Source organism: Bombus fervidus, chromosome 6 (genome assembly GCF_041682495.2).
Source record: "Bombus fervidus isolate BK054 chromosome 6, iyBomFerv1, whole genome shotgun sequence".
Classification (NCBI taxonomy): domain Eukaryota; kingdom Metazoa; phylum Arthropoda; class Insecta; order Hymenoptera; family Apidae; genus Bombus; species Bombus fervidus.
In genome coordinates this window covers 11,354,386-11,374,659 of record NC_091522.1, presented here as the reverse complement: position 1 = coordinate 11,374,659, position 20,274 = coordinate 11,354,386, and the positions used below count along the sequence as shown (strand labels likewise).

Below are 20,274 nucleotides of genomic sequence, written 5' to 3'. Positions count from 1 at the left end.
AAGCTGTAATGGTGATAAATTGACTTGCTTTAGACTTCAGTTTCAAACACGCTTTGTATGGGAGGAACTATATATGCAGATTTCTGTAATAACTTTAGATTGAGTCGCTTTTGCGTCATTTTTTAAGGGACATTTATAAAGAGCACAAAGGAATAACGGGGTCATAAAGGAGTTGAACTATTTTTTAAGTCGTTTTAAAGTCATTATATAACTTCATAAACGTGGTACTTGTACAATCGTTTGAATTTCTTTGCTATATCAAGTGTTCGAAACGCATTCACAGAAGGTAGACAATTTAATATTTTATACGTAAAGTATCTATATTAGGATTGACTTTTAATTTATAGTACTTTGTTTATATTTTTATAAATTTTTATAATTTGCACTATTAGATTGAAATGAAATAAACGTACGAATTATAGTAAATATACGAGTAATTGATAACGTACATTGGGTAAAGATGTGGATAAGCAGTATTTTCTACAAAAATAGGCCTTAAGAAGCTAGAATTAAAAATAGCTTCTTTAACTATACTTGACAATACTTCAATATCAAATTTTGAAATAAATACTGTAATTAGTCTTAAAACAATTTCACTAGGTATAAGGGATATTTGACTTAAGTGTAGAGAAATTTTGTTTTTCGAAATGCACCTTCTAGTATCGAGACACTTCATGTATCGATTAATATAATACAACTGTGATCTATGTGCGAATATTCGTTTCCTTATATTGCATACAGTACACTGACCAGATATTAAATATCTATTCGCACGTACTTTTTTTGCTCATAATTACAAATTTTCATCTACTTACATTTCTGTCGACATATTCGTGCCAATATACGAAACACGTTTACATTAACGTTCCATTGATTTTACGATCTCGCTATTGTGAAAACACCTCTATTATATTATATTTGAACAGCTTCCCTCACATATGGATATCCTTGGGAACGAAAGAAATGTTAAATAAACAGTAAAATTACCATAAAACTGCTTAAACATTCTATTTTATCAAAAAAAGATAAAAATTCGCAGCCAATTATAAATAACATCGTTAGAAAACTTCTAGCTAATTAAAATTTATAAAAGTGCAAGAAGATCAAGTTCTGCAAATTGGAATTAGATCTGATCATGCAAATTGCGTGTATTCGTATCTTTTAAACGAGAAAAGTTTATAAATATCTACTTCAGCATATTATTATATTCTGTTTATATTTATTCAAGGAATAAGGATATAGATAGCAAAAAAAGAGAGAGTGTTGTTTGTAAAAGAAAAAAAAAAAAAAGAAATAAAAAGAAGTATCGATATAAAACCTATTACGTAACATTCATTCTAATCATACAGAGAAATCTCATTCACAATATCCTCGAGAGTTTTAATTAATTCAGTTCACGAAATGATACAGTGAAAAAGTTTGAAAAACGAACCTATTCATCTTCTTCCTATATCAATATCTCTCACCCTCATCCATCAAACATTTATACCTAATCCAGTTCAGTCTTCGTGCATTAAATCCTCTCCGTTTCGCGTGTTTTAAATCAACCTTATAAAGATTTATAAACGTCCAGAGGATCGAGAATGTGTAATTGGAAGCGTCTTTTCGCTACATCGCTGTATTATGCTGGCGTGTTATCTGTGCACTTTGGCGAGCGAGACGGCTCTGTTCGGCGAATTAATCCGATCGCTTCGGAGAAAGGGCGACGGGAAATTCGATTTGCCGCGAATCTGCGAGGCAAATTTTCACGACCGTTGGGACCAACGTTCGTCCCGTGGACGAACGTTAACAAGATGGACTCCGGCTGGCGAAGTATTTATCGAAAATTCCGCGGAGAAACGGCCAACCGATCAGATAATTGCGCTGCAACGTCATTACCAGAGCAAGCCTGCGGCTGCAGACCTTATCGCAGGTCCGCTGTTCCCAGCCTGTTAATTAAGCCTGAATGACGGCCCTTGATTGGCGTTCTCGCGCCGACGCCCATCAAAACTCTGCCCGCTTCTCTCCATACGAGCAACGAACTTTTCATCGTCCGACCTTCTACTTCGTTCAATTTTCGACCGCTCTTTTTTCCCTTTTTCGATTTATCCATCCCAGGATTATGAACGCTGTGTTCCACCTTAGCTTTCGTCGGAAGAAAAAGCGAAGAATTCGTTAGAGTGGACGATGGAACGAGGAGAGACGATTCGAAGTGAAATTTCCGCGAGGAACTCGGCGATTAACGACTCTGATTAGCCTGGCTCTTTCGTTCGTATGACTTACAGACTCGTTAATCTAGCAATTGCTATATCGCGCTAAAATCCCCTAAAACCTGTTGCTATATACGTTATGTCGCGTATCTAACGTGGTTCATTAATCGTCCTGGTAGTCGTCGCATTAAATTAATTCGGTGTTAATCACGCGCTTACTTCGTTACTCCAACATCTATCAAGAGGAATATCCATTATTTGTCGTTTGCTTTCGCTCGTCTATAACTGTGTAATCTCCTTCGCTTAGATAAAATTAACATTTCCGAGTTTGACTTTCCGAGTTTGTATTTGGATGGAAATTAGTAGCAATTGACGTACGATAACAGAAATTCAATCGTTGTTTTACTTTGATTGTAGAGCTCAACGATGGATTCTAATTTTGTTAGATTACAAGCGAGATCATTTTTGCGCTCCTTTAAACGATCGATCAATGTTAAACAGTCGATGGTGGACGTATACGGAAATTATACTGTTGAAGTTAATAAACATCGATTCAGATATCAATTACAAAGTTTTATAAAAATGGTCAAAAGTGTGAGGCCTTTTTTTTTACCTGAATAGGTCATGTTCTGGAGCATTTTTTAATTGGATCGTTAACTATCACGTTCGATTATTCTTTTTTTTTACGCGAAAAAATACCATTTATCTTTTGTAGAGAATTAAGCTAATATCGATTTAACTTCAACACTTCAGCGTTCTCTGTTGCTTCTATTTTCAACCACTCAAATCGCTCTTTAGGTATGAAATTGTTCCGTGATTCAACGGATAAGAGAAAATGTGTGATAATTAATATATATCTTAATATCTCGATCAAAAATTAATAAACCACAGTGAGTCACAGAAGCACTCGTATCCTCGCAATTATTGGATACGACGATTTATCTACATTTCCATCTATACCCTAATGAATTACCATTTTTCAATAAAAGATACGACATTTTAATTATTACACTATATATCTTTATTGACTAACAAACTCGATTCGCTGTGCATGTCGATAACACGTAAATTTCTTCGATTAATTGTAAAAATACATCAACGAAGGTTAAATAATACTAATAATACTTAGTGAACAAAATTTTTACTCTACGTTATTTCTTTTCACGTTCGATCGATGTATCTATTCTTTTTACAAAACTTTTTAGTTTGTATTTAACAAACGAAGATTCTAAATATCACGTACAATACGAACCACCGGGAAACCAGTGTTAACCGAGTCGGAGGCAGTTTCTCCAGGTTCATCAATATTCATATCTACTCGCAATAATCCCGTGTACATACCGATCTTTTAACGTATCTCGCCAATACGCCATTAACTTGTGCATCGCGCGGAAATCGGAAGATAGTCTTTCAATATGGATTACAGGGCAATCGTAACGAGGCGGCAGTGCGATGAAAAGAAGAAAAGAGAGAGAAAAAAAAAGAAAGGGAAAAACGAACAGGTGACGTTTGTAGGTGTCACGTAATAATAAAGTTGTCGTGACATTTCGCGTTATCGATTGACGAGTGAAACAGGCCGCGCGTTATAGCCGTAAAGCTCGTTTAATTTAGAATTTCGCACAAAAGATTGCGTTTCAGATATACCGCGAAATTTTGTACTCTGTCGGTGAACTCACTAGCCGCGATGAATACCAATTTACAAATATAAAGGTCAGCCTTCCCGCGTGTCTACTTCCCCAGATATTATTTATTATTGCGCAGCCATCAAATACGATGAAATTTTTATCCGGATAATCGGAATTAGCATCGTGAAAGCACTATGAAATTGTCAATCAAATGAATTTGTTACCCTACTGAACTTTGTTTTACGTAATTCGTTGTGTAACTTCCGAAATTCTTGCGTGCACGTTCGACAAAATTTATTTAATGCATCATAGCAAAACCGTGCACGTTCTATCGATATATATCTTGAACGTTCATCTGATTTTTACAGCCGCTGGTTTTGGCCTAAGGATAATCGGCGGTAAAACAGTGGCCGATGGACGTACTTTTGCATACGTGATGTGGACCGTGCCAGATGGACCAGCGGCAAAAGCTGGTGTACAACGCGGCGACAAGGTAGGATCTCATACGCTTCTTTTCGCGTGTAGCGTCGAAATATTTTTTCCTTTTTCGAATTTAGAGCGTTATTCTGACGAATTTCTTATTCATTGATGTTCTTACAACGCGGCACGTTATCTCGGAAAACGATGTTTCGATATTTATTCGAAAGTTTTAAATGCAATGATTTTTAGAGTTATATGAAAAGATAGGAAAAATTGGATGGAGCGTGTTAATTTCTGAAATCTTCGGAGATTTGTACTTGTACAATGACAATCCTGGTTCTTTTTTCCATAACATCTATTATCATAATAATACAAATTTTAAATAAAGCTATCTCATTTCCCTGCTGCAATCAAAATTATAATCATTTCGTTGAAATGATTCCTGCTCTATTTTCAGAAAAACGTAGGAGCATAAAGCGTAATATTAAGACAATTTTAACACTACGTAGACTATAATTAAATATACATATAACAATGCAACATTGTATTAGAGAAGCGATACAATTAAAAATTCACATCCTCGGTATCATTCGATGATCAATTCTCGTACATATTTTTGGCACAATATTTCAAAAGACCAATCTTCTTTGCGAAGCAGATTTTCTAAAAATTTCACTCGTTTTAAAATTACGTTTGCTGCATCGCTCTTCTAGAAATTCGATCACACGTTCAAACTTTATGACTAAAAATTGGTGTCATGGATGCAGGCTGTTGCATAGAAATTTAATGGCCATTTAGATTCCGAAGAAAATAAAGATGTTCTGGCAACTTGCGTCCACTGTTGAGCAGCTAACATATTGCAAGCGGTTAATGCGTGCAAGTATCGACAACCATTCTCTCCAGCTGTGATTTTAATTAAGTTATCGACAGCTGTGCGCAACGCAAACGTTCCGCAATCGTGAACGTTGACTGGAAAGCTATATCTTGCGAAATCGTGCGAATTCAATAATATATGATCGTTTAATTTTGCATCGTGAAGATATTAAATACACGCGACAGTTTAACGAAGATAATAAGCACAGAGAATTTTCATAGAATCATAATCTCACCTATGTTTATTAAATCCATTCGTTTCAATCGCGTCTGTCACAAATACTTTGGCCAATGATTTCTACGTAGCTACTCGAACATTTTACGATCTTGCTATATGCTGTACAAATTTAATACGAACTTATATCGAAAACTTGAAACAACTAAAGTCATTTCCTCGAGAGTTCTACTTTTTACGAGGCTAATCCTAAAACTTCGTAGTCACACGGCGCAATATTTTCTTTAATACTAAACGAGTCGATGAGACAGATGGGCGGATCTTACACACGATACAAGTGATGATAGAATTATCTGTCAGATGGACGGTTAGGTATTACAACAAATTATAACTTGAACCGAATATAACGAACTCAACGAGGTTTGTGGTTTATTCCCGTTCAAACAGAAAATTTATCGAAGCAATTAAGACAGTAGGAAGATTTCGCAAGTTTTCTAGATTTAACAGATGCGAGCAATTCTTGGTCTGACTATAACTGACCGGTTCAAACTTCTTTCATATAATTTCGCGATTAGATCTGTGTCCTACTCCTAGAACCAAATTATCCGTCTCTTATCGTCCAGTAAGTTCGTTTATTCTCCTCTTATATAACTCCTTGAGTGTACACCCTCGTTCATAAGTATCAAAAGATTTACTGAAAATGAGTGTCGTCGAGTATCCTCGATAATGATTAGAACATTATTTGAGAATTATTATTTGAGCGATCTAAAAACGATACGTTTGCAATTTGCAAAATTAGCTGTCGTTAAAAAGAAGATAAAATAAGAAAATAAAATTTTCTGCCTCTAAGACTCACCGTCCATGAAGCGTTGCTTCATAGACGCGCATTAGACGCGTTCATGCCAAGAGTAAGTACGTTCCCATGCAGCGGTCATTGAAAGTAACGTGCACCTGTCCACGAAACAGCAGCGAATTATTTTCGTTGCTACGCGTTTCCCTCATGACGACTGGCGTTAACGTTGTCGGTAGCTTATGTTGCAGCTATAAACGAATGTACTGATATAGGATGAAAGCGTCTTGCTCGTCGCTCTTCATTATAGTAATGAAACAAAATGTTCGGTCTTCGTAGACCGGTTGTAGACGCATCGTCGCGTCTTCTAATAGACTACGCTTACGCTAGACGCTTACGTAGAAGCGATTCTTCCGTAGACAGTGGTTCTAATGCTTCCAAAAATAATTCTTTCTCGTTTCTCGTTTCGTGTGGTTTATGATATCGCAGAAACGACGTTATATCGTGAAATATCTCCATCCGTAAATAGGAAATGATTGAAATCCCGGTTTGTCTGTGAACCACGTCTACGAAAACCACGAGACTCGAATAAAAATTTGTCTATTTCTGCAGGTGCTAGAGTGGGGCGGAGTGTCTCTGGTAGATCGAAGTTTCGAAGAAGTCCTTCAAATAACAGAACGAGGCGACGATGTGATCGAGCTGGTGGTCGAGCACGTTGGCGACACGTAAGTATAATATCTAACAGACCGGTGAGGAGAAGTAGTCGAACGAATGAAATTCGCAGATTGGTCATTCGAATTGCTTTATTGTATACTATCGCTGCTTTTACGCGTCACAAATACGCAGCGGGGACCTGCCGGAGGATTTAGCCGCTGTGCCGTCATCGGGAAAAGGGCCGGGAAGTCTGGGACTGCTGATGGGTGAGTACGAGAACGAATCGCAAAGCATCGTCGAAATCGTCATGTACACGTGCTACTAGGCGAAAACGACTAATCGTTAGACGCTGACAGTGTCGGCGAAGTGCATCGTCGGCTTTAAAATCGATAACTTGTACGGAACGAGGACTCGTCAGTCACGCGCGATACAGAGAAGCGCGTTTTTAACGCGCGCAAGGACGGGAAAAGAGTAAATCCCTCGCGTTTGTCAGTAGAAGTGCATTCGTCCTTCCGATGTTATCTTTAAATATGGATTACAGTTTGTAATCTGTGCGTTGTGCAGCACATTATATCGAGTAGAAAACTATTGCATATCGTTTCAGCGCAAATGAACATTTGAAAATACACCATCTTCATATTTAACTTTATTGCCTGAAATATTTCTCCTACTTTTAATATCTGCAGGTATATTTTTTTGCGAAAGCTATGATTTTAACTTCCATATGATATCCATTCCAGTTTAAAAAACTGGGTTATATCATTATTTGGTAGATATGTCAATTATTAGTTAATTCGTTGTCCCAGTATCTTCGGTCAAATTTTATAAATGCTTTTTATGGTAGTAAATAAAAAAAAAATATGTTAAACACAAACATAGGTTAGTCGAAGTTTTATCAGAGAGTCAGAACAAAAAATAAAATGAAATAAAATATGAGAGAAACAATAAACTTCGTCATTCGATATACATATTCCACTTTCACGTTACTCATGTTTTAAGTAAATATTAATACGTATAGTGAACTGGTACTTAAAGACTTGATGATTGATTTATTGAATTGAAATAAAATGAATTTTCTACACGGTAATAGATTCTATTTTTGATCATCGTCAATCTTTTACTCACGGAAAGAGTCAACATTTTACAACGCTCTATATACGATATTAATCTATTTCCGTGTATCGTCATTTCTCTAGTGCTTTGTACTTTTGTCGCAAATTTTTCAATAAAGTTTCAAATGACCTCGTACGTTTATATAACATTTTTCTCCTATTTATGTCAATGAAAGATATCGACAAAGGAAGATATCCTGTATATATTAGTTTATGCGATGTTCGTTTCTTTATTGTACCACAACGCAATTTCGTACGCCGTTTCTACTAAAACCATACGGTTCTGTCTATAAAAAATAACTAAGCCATTAAAAGTAAAACAAATATGTCAGGTTATAAAGTTAAAATGCGGCACTGTCTGGTGTGTCTCTATTTACTGTTTATTCTTACGACGAACCTGAAATGTTTTTCAGAAGGGGAAACGGATAAAACGCCCTCATCACCGACGCGCAGGAAACTGCCAAAGACGCCGGTATAACGAGTTCATAAATTGACACCTACACGTGACCGTCTCTCTTTCTTTTTTTCTCTTTCTCTCATTTCCACGCAATGTACACGCATACGCATAAACTACACGGGAGAAGTAAACCTCGATTAGACCGAGTTCTGTTAGTGTAGCGGAAAGTGAAGCGCAATAGCACCACCTACACTTTAGAAACCGGAAGTGATCACCACCTCTCTCGGTCTTTCGCTTTGTATATATCTCATGATCCGTATCCGATGCGACTACCGAGCCATTTTACTTGTTACGTACGTATTTCTATACTTACACGTATTAAACTACGTGTACCACGTGTACCACGATTATATAAAATAATAGGAGATGACGACAGCGGATTTGACAGACTATAGTAAAAAGGCTACATTCCATGTAAGTAATGACGCGTGCTCTTACGATATGAACCGGAGGGTACGAAACGATTTTCACCGATTCGTCTGCGGAAAGAACGGAGGATCCCGGAGAAACTTGAACTATCGAAGTCGAATTTTCTTTGAATTTCTCTTTCGCCTCTATTCTCCCCTTTTTTCGCAGTTTTATTTCGCCAAGGCGAATCATCGTTGAAATTCTCTGCCTCGCGAAGAAATCGTTGACGGCTACATTGAATTTTAATGCACTAACGCAGTGGGGGAATTTCCCGACCTAAGTTCCAAGTGGCTTTAACGTTTCGAACTCTGCTTCGTGGAAAATGTTCGCTTCCAAATTGCATTCGTTCTATTTCTACGATCGGTAATGTGTCAAATTTGCGCTGCGTGTACACGGTGCGTGTATTAGAACGCGAGAGTGAATCGTAAATATTTGCTGAACCGCCGATCGGTCTGAATTTAATGAATTTCGTAATGAAACCGCGGAACTTGGAAAATTGAAATCGCGATGCGGGCGTACAGTTTTCGATGAAACGAGGATGGCCGCGATTTTCCTCAGTTACCGTGAAATTTCCAATTCTGACGCACCTCGTTAAAGGGACGCAATAGCTATAGATATAACTGAGACCAAATTTTATACGCGTTTTGTATCGAAAAAAAAAAAAAAGAAGGGAATATTTTAATTTTAGAAGCTTACCGTTCTCGTCGTTTTTTGATAACGTACTATAAACTAAAAAATGTTTTTAGCCGCTTACTGTTATCGCCTCGTTCCATATTTCATTTAAATTTTTCAAGCGAAAGAAATTGAATGTTTCAATAGATGTACGCTGCTCTTATAAGTAATGCATATCAACATATTTCGGTGGATTTATAACGTTAATAATCGATTTCACCAAAGCGTACAAATTAATGACGTGAAATTGGAATTAATTTATTTGTGATTTTCTTATGAAATCGACAGAATAAAGATTTAAACTATCGTCTTAACAAGCTTAACGGTAAACATATCATAATTACTACGTAAATCGTTGGAATATTTTTTATTATCTTTTGATACAGTGACGAAGTCGAGTTTAAAAATTAAACGGTTTATAGACAAAGAATTTAAACGATGAAACAGTTACACGTGGCTTGATAATGCGCAAACACTAACGTCGTTATCACATATTGGGTCTTAAAACTTTTGTCGTGTCGTAATATTCTTTAATATGTAAAATGAAGAATGAAATTGTTTCTGACTTCTCGCATATTTTTGAGCACAATGTAAATCGTTTGAAGAAGTATGTAAATAATTATTCGACGGTATAAAATGTACTTTTACACCAATATTATATAATATGTAAAGTTATATACACATTCTCAAACGTTTAAAGTATTGACAGTATTTAACTCCCGTCAATCATCTTTGGAATGCCTTTTTTTAGAAATAAATTATTATCAACGAATTTTAATATGTTTCGTATGACACAAATTTTCGACGATACATATCAAATCGACATGTTGTAACAAACAATTGTTCAGCAGAAACTATATTTTCACGTATATGAAATGATCGACCTTTTGAAATAAAGAATAAGAAAGTTCTTGCTCCGCTTGACAACTGGATATCAGACAAATTAACACAGCTAATTAATTACCGACTAATTGATCAGTTAAATAATTATCATAAGCTTTGTTTTTGCAGCTTTTGTTACGTATCAATCAAAGCGTAATGAACATAAAATCGTTCGATCATATCGACCATTCAATTTATATACTTTTAATGCAACATCGAAGAAAGATATTTCTAAAAAAAATTCACGTTTGTACGATCACGACAGAGTTCGAACGAAGCAAAAGGTATAATATCGTTGTCTTTTTAGAGTCTGCATCATTTTCTACAACAAAGTACAAAGAAACGTTTCCTCTGTTCTATCTTGCGGAAAAAGCACGGATTATTACCGACGCGTGAACACGTTTCGGTTTTCGCAACGGATTTAGGAATAATATAGGCGTAGAAATAAATGGAACTAAATCGTGACGTTTCCGTAATTTTGAGTCTTTCCGATCAAACTTACTCGACTTAAAATACGTATATATGCTTTGGATCGATGTCTCGTTCGATAACGTGCGTCATGGACAACGTAATCTTCCAGTTAGAAACTATCGAGAACCACGAACGAGAAAGAGAATATGCTTTCTCGTATCGACTTTAGGTGCTATTTAGCTAAGGATCACCCATGCATCAGTGTAAACTATAATTCGGGCCAACTGTCGGGCTTGCTTGACATAACGACTTTCCTATCACTCTTTGTATGACAGATACTTACATGTTCTTTGATCAAGCACGTTACCTGTATAGACCGTATCATCAAATATGTGTCTCTGTTCTTTGGGTGGATCTGTAAATAATTATACAGGGTTTCTGACAATAGGTGTACGTCGTATATAAATAAGATCGTTGTTAAGTTGAAATTACAAGAGAATTTTAAACTGTAACCTTCGTTTGAGCAGGCAAGTAATTTACTTTATCGATTAGTCGCGTAATCTTTTATATGATTTCGTCTTCTTCTTAACTTTCGTCCGGTTCGTTGCTTTCAATGAAAGAAACGAAACGATTAATATCGCATTGCTCTTGAACGAAGAGCTGATGGATTCCGTGTTTCGTTATCGCCGAAGCGGAAAGCATCTGGTTTGGTAATTCGGCCGGGGAACGCCGAGGATATTACGGATCTATTATAGGAAAGGCAGGTCGATGGAAAAGGGAAAAATGCGATCTAGGTACTTGGTTGTTCGCGTATTTAATAAGTCGACGAATTCTTGGGATTCTTTGTGCAAATATTCTTGGTTGTCGAGAGAGAGGAGCTTCGTCTTTCATCGATCGCACAGAAATTAAGTTTAAAAGATGTATGTATTCGTAGCGCGAAAGAAAAACAAACGGTAGAAATCCCGTTTTATTTCTGTTAAACTTTCAACTGGCTTCGAAGAGAATATAAACTTAAGAGGTACGGTTGCAAACGGAAAAGGAATTTGTAAATTTCACATTGAACTTTTAATTCGTAGAGATACTCTGTAATGAAAGAGAGTAACCGGAATCCTAGTAAAAGTTTCGAAAGGCAAAATATACTTTTCCAGTTCGATGTAATATTACAAGTAAATACGACACAGGACCAAATCAATAGAGGATTCTTCTTCTAATTATTGTAGGTATCGCTTTCGTGTCTCGGTGTTTCTCGTAAGAATTATTGTAATTACGTATATCAGAAGGAGTTTGCAAGATACTGCATCTTAGAATCTTACTTTCTGATGTTAACATATTACTGCATATTATAAGCTCCAAATTTTATAGTTGGCCAAAGTTGCATACGACTGTAACAAGTAAGGTTTTAAAGCAGAAAACAAAGGTTGTAGGTAGCTCGTGCCAATGGGATTCTATTGGACATAACAAGATATCATGTAGCGAAACTCGATTAAGAAAGTATATCCGAATAATGCAGAATACTCTGTTACAAATTATATATACGTATCATCGTGTTAATATCACATTGTATATTTACAATTACGTTATACAAAACTACTACGTTGCGTAGGAGGTATTCAGTTAACGTGACATTAATTACTTCGTTTATGGTACACAATTACGTTAATGTAACCGAAATCTTGAAATTATTTCTAGTTAGAGCGTGAAAATATCTATATATATTTTGAAAATATCGCACACTAGCCCCACGTTGCAAAAAGTTTATGAATTTATCAAGAAATGACATGAAACGCAACTCACAATTAATTTTAAGATAAACACGTTCATCAGCTATGACGTTAGAACCTCTGAGTCAAGAAGTTAAAAAATCTGGTAATTATTCTTCCTATGTTATCTATATTAACTTACGTTAAGTAAAATGTTTCACTACAATTGAAAAATATAGGAAGAAATTTACGAAACACGTTTCAAACACGATAGATTATATGTTCTAAAATAATTAAAAAATATAAAACCTCGATGAATTTTATGCTTTTAAATTGTATACTTTTATAATTTAAAATATACAAAGAGACAATTTTTCGAGTACACGTGTGGTATACGTGTGCTCATAGTTATATCAAAGAAATTCGTTTTCGAATGTTCTTTTTTTATCGATATTTGCGCCATTTGCGTTTTATTCGTGAAACACTGGAAACGTTTGAATTCGCGTGCTTTAGGTTACTGATTTTAGAACAAATGCATCCCTTTGGGATGGCTAACGTCAGTTAACGACGGTTTCGCTTCATTCGAACACTTATGGAATTGACGTCGGCCATCCAGGAGGCGCATTCAGTCTCTGACGTCAATTGGAATCAGCCTCGCTGAATGGGATGAAATTTTATATTTAGTTCGGCGATGCTTTATACGCGCAACCACGTTATTTCCATTTAACGAAAGGATTTCGTAATAAACTATTTGATGAGCGTGAATCCGTTCGGAGTAGCAATAGAAATGACGTCAGTTTTGTTTCATGATTTGTGGGTGGAGATCGTTTTAAGTAGAAGTATACAGTAAATGCAGAAAGTTTAAAAAAATATTATAGATATGGGTATTTAACATTTGAAACAAAAAAAAAAAAAAAAAAAATCGAGTTATTCTCTGTAGCTGGTGATATTTTCACGTAGAAATAGAAAGTTAATGTCGAATACTTTAAAGGATCGTAATTATGGAGTTCAGTAAGGTATGCTCAAATGAACGTACGTATGTAATTGGTTTTCGAGCCAGATTCGTTACGTTTGCTCGTTTTAGCATAAATTCAAGTACTCGTATGTACTTTGAAGGAAATCCGCTCGGGTGGACACAGTTTAAAGCTAAGTTACCATTCAATATGAATAATAAAACAATGAAAACGATATGAAATTAACGTTTAACTGTTATGCGCTATTATATACCAAAACTAGAAAGTTTAGAAAGATGCGATAGTAGAACAATAACGTTTCCGTGGAATTTCTTCGAATGCAATGGAGGAAATACCACGGTGGCTGAGTTACCTGCAACGAAACTTCTTTGGACCAGCATTTGTACGGTTCTGCACGTTGGCTTTGAAATTTGGAGCGACGAAGCGTATCGTTACGACAGTCCTTTTTCCTCCGTAACGATCAATGTTTTCGTTCTTATCGTTGGAGAAAGCTATATATACGCAGATGCTTTCGGCGTAATCGCGTTCGTTGTAGCGCGCTTCCCTTTGACCATATAAGGTTGCTTCGTTCGCTGCTTTACACGATGAATTGACGCTGTTCGGAGGAGCGCACGACAATCGGTCTAGATAAACGCTAAGAAATGTGTGCGTCTGTGCACCGGTTTTATGTGTAACCGTAGTAGAGAGTAGAGAAAAGCGAGCACCGCGTTCATAAACTAGAACACGAAGGAGACGCGAATCTTCACACTAAACTAGCGCTTTTCGGCCGCATACCGCTCGAAGATCGTTTAGTTTATATGCGACTGACGAAGAGAAAAGTCAGACGGAAAGTGTATGTCGTCGAGCGTATGCGGTCCGCTGCGGAAAATACAGAGCGGAATATACCCTAAGCAAACCTCGATATGTCCTGGAAGCTTCGCGAGAGAGAACGAACGTTACAGCACCGCTTTCCCCGTCTGCCTTTTCGTGGCAAGAGAGAGAGAGAGAGAGTGAGTCGTCCCCGCTCGAAGCACCGAAAAGATCCCTTTAGTCGCGCGTTACCGTCTGACTACGAAAAGAGAACGGAACACGAGAGTGTCAGTTGGGGCGAGTTGCGTCGTCACCGTTCTTCTCCTTTCTTCCGCTTTCGTCCCACGATATTCCGTCGAATTGCTCGATATTCCGTCTCGATCCGAGCTATCGACTGACGTGTTGACCATGCTCCCGTCGAAGCTCACACACAGACATACAGAAGTACACACATATAGACACATGGACATACGTTTCCGAATATCTTTCGCTGTCCACAAACAATAAACATTTACTCCTAATTAGCTGATAGTTGATCGTTGCAAGCGGGCGAGAACAATGCAGTTGCACGTCCTCGACGCGAGGAACCTGAAGAATTTAATAATTCACGCGAATCTGTGTAACCGGATGTAAAGATAGAAATAAACTCAGAGAATAAACAATAGAAGAGAAAAAATAAAGTTGAAAATAAACTCAAAAGAGAAACGAAGATACATAGGAGAGAAATTCTTACGCGAAAGTTCGAGCTGCAGTCACGCGTGGAAGCGCTCGATCTTTTTCTTCGCTCGTTCTTTTTTTCCTTTCTTGGATTTTTCGTTGGACGTGTACTACCGACAGAAAGTTTCGCAGCGATGTAATGCTCGAACGATGAGAAACGGACGACGCATCTTTGATGGCGATGGTAATTTCTGGTTTTGTACGATAGGTACGTAGTTAAAGCGAGAAGTCAGTTTAACGTCGCGATAGACCGTCACACGAAGGAAAAATATTCGTCTAAGTCTTTCTATGTAAAAATGTAATTGTCATAGACTTTCCTGCGAGAAACTTCGTGATGTATGTTTATCTTACAATTTTTTACAGTTGTATTACATGGCTGGCAAGAATTTATAAATATCGATGAGAATAGTTATTCGCGAAACTAGACTTTCCGATATCTTCAATTATTTCGTTAAACATCGCGCAATCTATACGACAACGAAGGGATACAAAAAATCATGAAAAACGCTGATGCTTGCAAACTTTTCGTCGGTGGTGTACATATACGTGTGAACGTGTACGAACACAGGACACACGTGACAGAGAGAGGAAAAATATACAAAGATACGTAAATAACGTAAATGTGCGGTGGTAGAACCGATCAGAGATACTTATATACACGTGTACCAGCATACGGACGCACGTGCATATCATGCGAGTGGAGACGTGAATGGTTAGAGCGGATGCGCGTGTGCGTGCGCGCGCCTTTCTTCGCCATCCTCTCTTTCACTTTGCTTTTCTTTTCACCTGTGAACTTCCCTGTTGCTCCCTTTTTACACACAAGATTCTGTGTTTTGTACTATTCTATACGGCTCTACGAAGCTGCACGAGGCATCTGTTTCTTTGTACCTCTAAATTCTGTTACTACGTCTCACGTTTATTTCCGGCGACGTCTCTTCACCACATCGACATTCGTCCACTTATTGTTTCTCTGTGAGCCCGAAAGTTTCATTGTGTATAGCCCATAACTGTTTCTGCCGTTCTTCCCATGTTTCGCCGCTTTCCCTGACCCCTTTTCTTAAAGAAATTGTATGGCTACGAAAAAGAGACTAAAAGAGAAATAGACCCGCTGACGAAAGAGAAAAGAAAAGGAAATGTAAGTTGTCCATGTTGAAACAAACTTAGCATATTGGCCCTCCATGCTACTCTCTCCCAACTGGCACGACTCTAGTTGTTATATTAGCGTTCATTTTCTTTTGCGGCTCGTCCCTTGCGTTCCTTCTTTTCCTTTTACATTGTCTATTTTGTTTCGTACTGTCGTTTAGGTATGGCTACTTCGTCGTTTAGCAGCGATCAGTTCTTATAGTTTCTTTCGAACATTTTCCTTCGAGCCTCCTGTGTTACGTTAATTTCTTTTCTTCCGTTTGCTGTCCTGTTTCTTCGTTTCACGAGATTAAAGGACAACGAATGGAAGAAGCATGAGAACGTGATTAGCATAGCTAATTCGATGTAAGATTTCACGTTAAAGTAACAGTTTGAGCACCAAAGGCACATAGCGATACGGCTGTAAATGAAAGGAATTCTTGGTATCTATAGAAAGCACAAGATTAAATTCCGTTTTAATGATATTCAAATTCTCAGATTGTATGTCGCTATATTCTTTAATTCTTCCTTGATATTAGGCCATTCGTATAAGTAATGTCGTTTCTTATTCCGGCTCAATGACACGTTGTATGTTTGGGAAATTCGAAATTATCATAAAGCTCGGTAAGAACAAACATTCTTCGTGCTAAATCAAGGGTTTAAAGTATTCAGGTCATTTTTCTAACGCAGAAAAGAGTTTAAATATGCATATCATACATATTTAAGCGAGGTCTTTTATTACCTTGCAAGTTTAAGAAAGACGATACGACTGTGTTCTCTGCAAAAGCGTTTTTCAAATTTATACAGAACAGGATAAAAAGCGAGGAAATTTTAAAGGACAAATTTTCCAGATAATTTTGAATTTTATGGCAAAGCAAGATCTAGCCGTTCGATTTAACAACGAAACATAAAAATGATTAATTCAAAATGTTCAACCACGTAAGAAATAGCAAAAACATTAAATTTCGTGGATAGCGTTGTGCGCAAATCACCTAAAGTGTATCGGAAAACCATCAGAAATAGAAAAATGGATTCTGCAGCGGACTTTCGGTAGGGAACCATCTCGAACGCGTGTATGTTTGTACTTGTTCCTCGAAATTGGCAGTAAAATCACCCATTTCTAGATCGGATAGTAACAAAGGGTGTAAAATAAATTCTTTGTAATAATCGTAGCCGTAAAAGACAATGACTATCATCTCTATTCTGACATACAATGCTACTTCTTGTTACTGCCGCTTGAGAAAATTTTAATAAAAATATTCCATCGTTATGATATATGTTTGATGATTTATAATGAACTTTCGAATCAAAGTGAAATCACTATGACCGTAATTTAACAATTAGACGGATTTCAGGCAGCTTTGGTGGGTAAACCACTGGATTTAGCAAACTTCGAAGAAATTTCTTTTAATATCAACGTGTTCATTCGTTAAAAGCAATTAGAAAGCATAGAAAAAATTAAATATCTCTTGGAATTAATAACATACTTAATATATTCCTCTAATCTGGCAACAACAGATTATCCATTTGTTAAGCGTACAATTTTCTAAATAACAGGAAGTTTAGGAACACGGATCGTTTAAGATCGATATTAAATCATTTTTTTTAGTCGTAAAGACTAATCTAATAATATAAAAGATCTATAAAATAACAGATAGTTTTTACAAATAATGTCCTTTAGGAGATTATCGCTCTTCAACACACTCTGCTCTAAGTGATAGTATATCGTATTATCGTTGTTCTATCATATTTAATATTTGGATATTTAAAACGACATTACGTATCGGATGTCCTAGTATAACGAAGAAATCTATTCTCTCTCGATGGATGCGTAAATTATTTTAAAATCTGTAGTCAGAATTTTCTAAATTAACGAAATTTCCTTTTTAATGTATATATATATATATAGTAGATTTATATTACATATTCTACTTATTATAAATTTTCATTTTATTATATTTCAAATATCACATACGAAACGAAGGGTTTAATCTTCATTCTTCTCTTCCACCCCCTGTTCTTTTTTATTTTCGCTCTACGTTCCTTTCTCGTCTCTCTCTCTCTCTCTCTCCACCATTTCTCTCTCTCTCTCTCTCTCTCTCTCTGTGTATTTCTTCTCTGTCTCGCTCTCTGTCTCTACCTGTTCGTCTATCTGGCTGTTTGTACATCTACCTACCCACGTACCGACTTTTGTTTTTGTTTTTAAGCGCACAGTTTTACACGATCAGTAAATTCGTGCTAAACTATGTATATGTGCGCCAAACGTCCGAAACTTTCTTATCGATCGGCCGGTGCTAAAGGGACTTTTTTGAAAATTCTCCGCAGCCCTTGACTCGTTCGGAGGAAATAAAACGAGCACGAAATCGCGGGCGTTTGGCTTACGCTTTCCCTGCAATCTAATCGGTTGGAAATGTCCAACGAAATGAGAAAATCGAAAGAATGCCACTCGATTTCGGAAAGAATCGCGTCTCTGAATCAAACTTCTCACAAAATCCATCATGATACGTTTAACGCGCCAAGTGCTATCGGAACACATGTGCTATAACGTTGATCGATTGATTTCCCTCGCGGAATATCGAACGATTTTCTAGGAAGCAGATTATAAGTTGCCAACACTTTCATGTTGTTTACTTTGTATGAAACGAAGATGACGAGGGAGTAATATTTTTTCGATTAATAGCAGCTTCAGCTGCAGTCTAAAGAGCGTGATAAAAGAATTTTTATAAAATAGAAAAAACAAAAAAGAAACGATATCACTTCATTTACTTAGAGAATTTCAGAAATTTTGTTACGAAATTTTTGTTCGAATTAATTCAGCTTATTAGTGGAAAGAGTAAAGATCGAAGAATAGTTGTATTATTTGCAAAACAGCTATAACAACAAATGATATTAGTAGATATATGTTAAATTACTTATGTACGTAATTGCTTATTATTTTTATTGTAAAATATATTTCCGACACGTTACTTGTCTATAAAAATCTTACTTTGTATTACAGACGCGAACATTTAAGTGAAATGTATGAATAGCCTTGTTCTAAGTAGGTCGTACACATTAATCCAAATAAATAGACACCTTGAAACCAGACGTCACACAACACGTAATTAATTAATCCACTAGACTGGAGTCAGTTATCAGTGCAGACTGAATTAGCTGACAAATAAATGAATTGAATGCCAGGTTAAATTTAACGTATTTTATTGAATTTACATCCGACAATGAATTCTAAATAGACCTATGAACTTTAACAGCTTGAACACCAATTGAAACGATGAAGGATCTGGATAATTTTGTATATCTGACGTTACTGTTGTATTTTTATCGTTCAATGATATTTTATTACCTAATTGTACGTAGTATACGTAACAAATCGAAATACGAATATTTAACGATACGTTGAAACGATCATTAAAATGCTACAGTAACTAATTTATAATTACTATGAAAATGTTGGTAACGCAAGAAATCTACTACTTTGGCACCGTATTTAAAATTTCAAGTTAGTCGATTAGAATACCTCAGAAAGTATTGGCTATTTTAAAACTCAATTTATATTCAGAAATATAATCAGCCCGAAGAATTCTTTCTCATGATACGAAAACATCTTTTTCGTGAAACATAAGTGAAAAATAATTGGAAATAGAATGCAAAGCTTCGCGATATCTTCTTCGATATTTCCACGTAACTAGAAAAACTACATTGAACGTCTCAATTTCCGTAACCTTTTATAGTTTCGAAACGCATGTTTAACGACGATAACAAGGGAAAGCGTATGCGAAAAGGATCGTAGCCTTGCACATACAACACCAACGCTTCTCTCGCGACTCTGCTTCGGCTTTAAAGGTGTTCGCCAAATCGAATGTAAAATAAGCGTGAAAATACGTGCTTACGATCACGGTATCGTTTGTCGCCGTTTTTGCGTAACCTTTGAACGCGTTGGTCGTTAGAAAAGACGACCGGGAAGAGGCACGAAAATTGAATCGCGTTGACCTTTTATGCGACGAAAAAATCAAGCGACGAAAAAACTGTCAAATTTTCCGAGTAAGCAAAATTTCATCGAAATTTCACAGAACTATCCTTTGACGGCCGATCATTTTTTCGCTTCCGTTCGTTGCGTTTCCGCTACCCTGTGTCCCGCTCGAGCGTCGACTGCACGTCAATGGAAACTTTAAGGCCGAAAAAGCGCCGCGACCACACGCACACCTCGCTTGCGTAGTTCATTGAACGCGTTAAATAGACGTAAAAAGCAGACGTACAGTCCGGGAAAACGGTACGTGCGGGAAGAGAAGGCAAAGAATCCAAAT

General features: G+C 36.7%; 2 protein-coding genes across 3 annotated transcripts in view; one reads left to right on the top strand and one right to left on the bottom strand.

Annotated features, from left to right (window-relative positions):
* The window catches only part of LOC139987918 (cytochrome c oxidase assembly factor 3, mitochondrial-like), a 159,075-nt gene that overhangs the window by 113,591 nt on the left and 25,210 nt on the right, over positions 1–20,274 (bottom strand). The window lies entirely within an intron of this gene.
* Positions 1–20,274, top strand: part of Fife (regulating synaptic membrane exocytosis protein fife) — a 150,813-nt gene that overhangs the window by 107,632 nt on the left and 22,907 nt on the right. The window contains exons 12-15 of the mRNA XM_072004736.1: positions 4,183–4,307; positions 6,685–6,797; positions 6,919–6,992; positions 8,252–8,310. Of these exons, the coding sequence (XP_071860837.1) occupies positions 4,183–4,307; positions 6,685–6,797; positions 6,919–6,992; positions 8,252–8,310 (371 nt within the window). The remainder of the gene's footprint in view (positions 1–4,182; positions 4,308–6,684; positions 6,798–6,918; positions 6,993–8,251; positions 8,311–20,274) is intronic.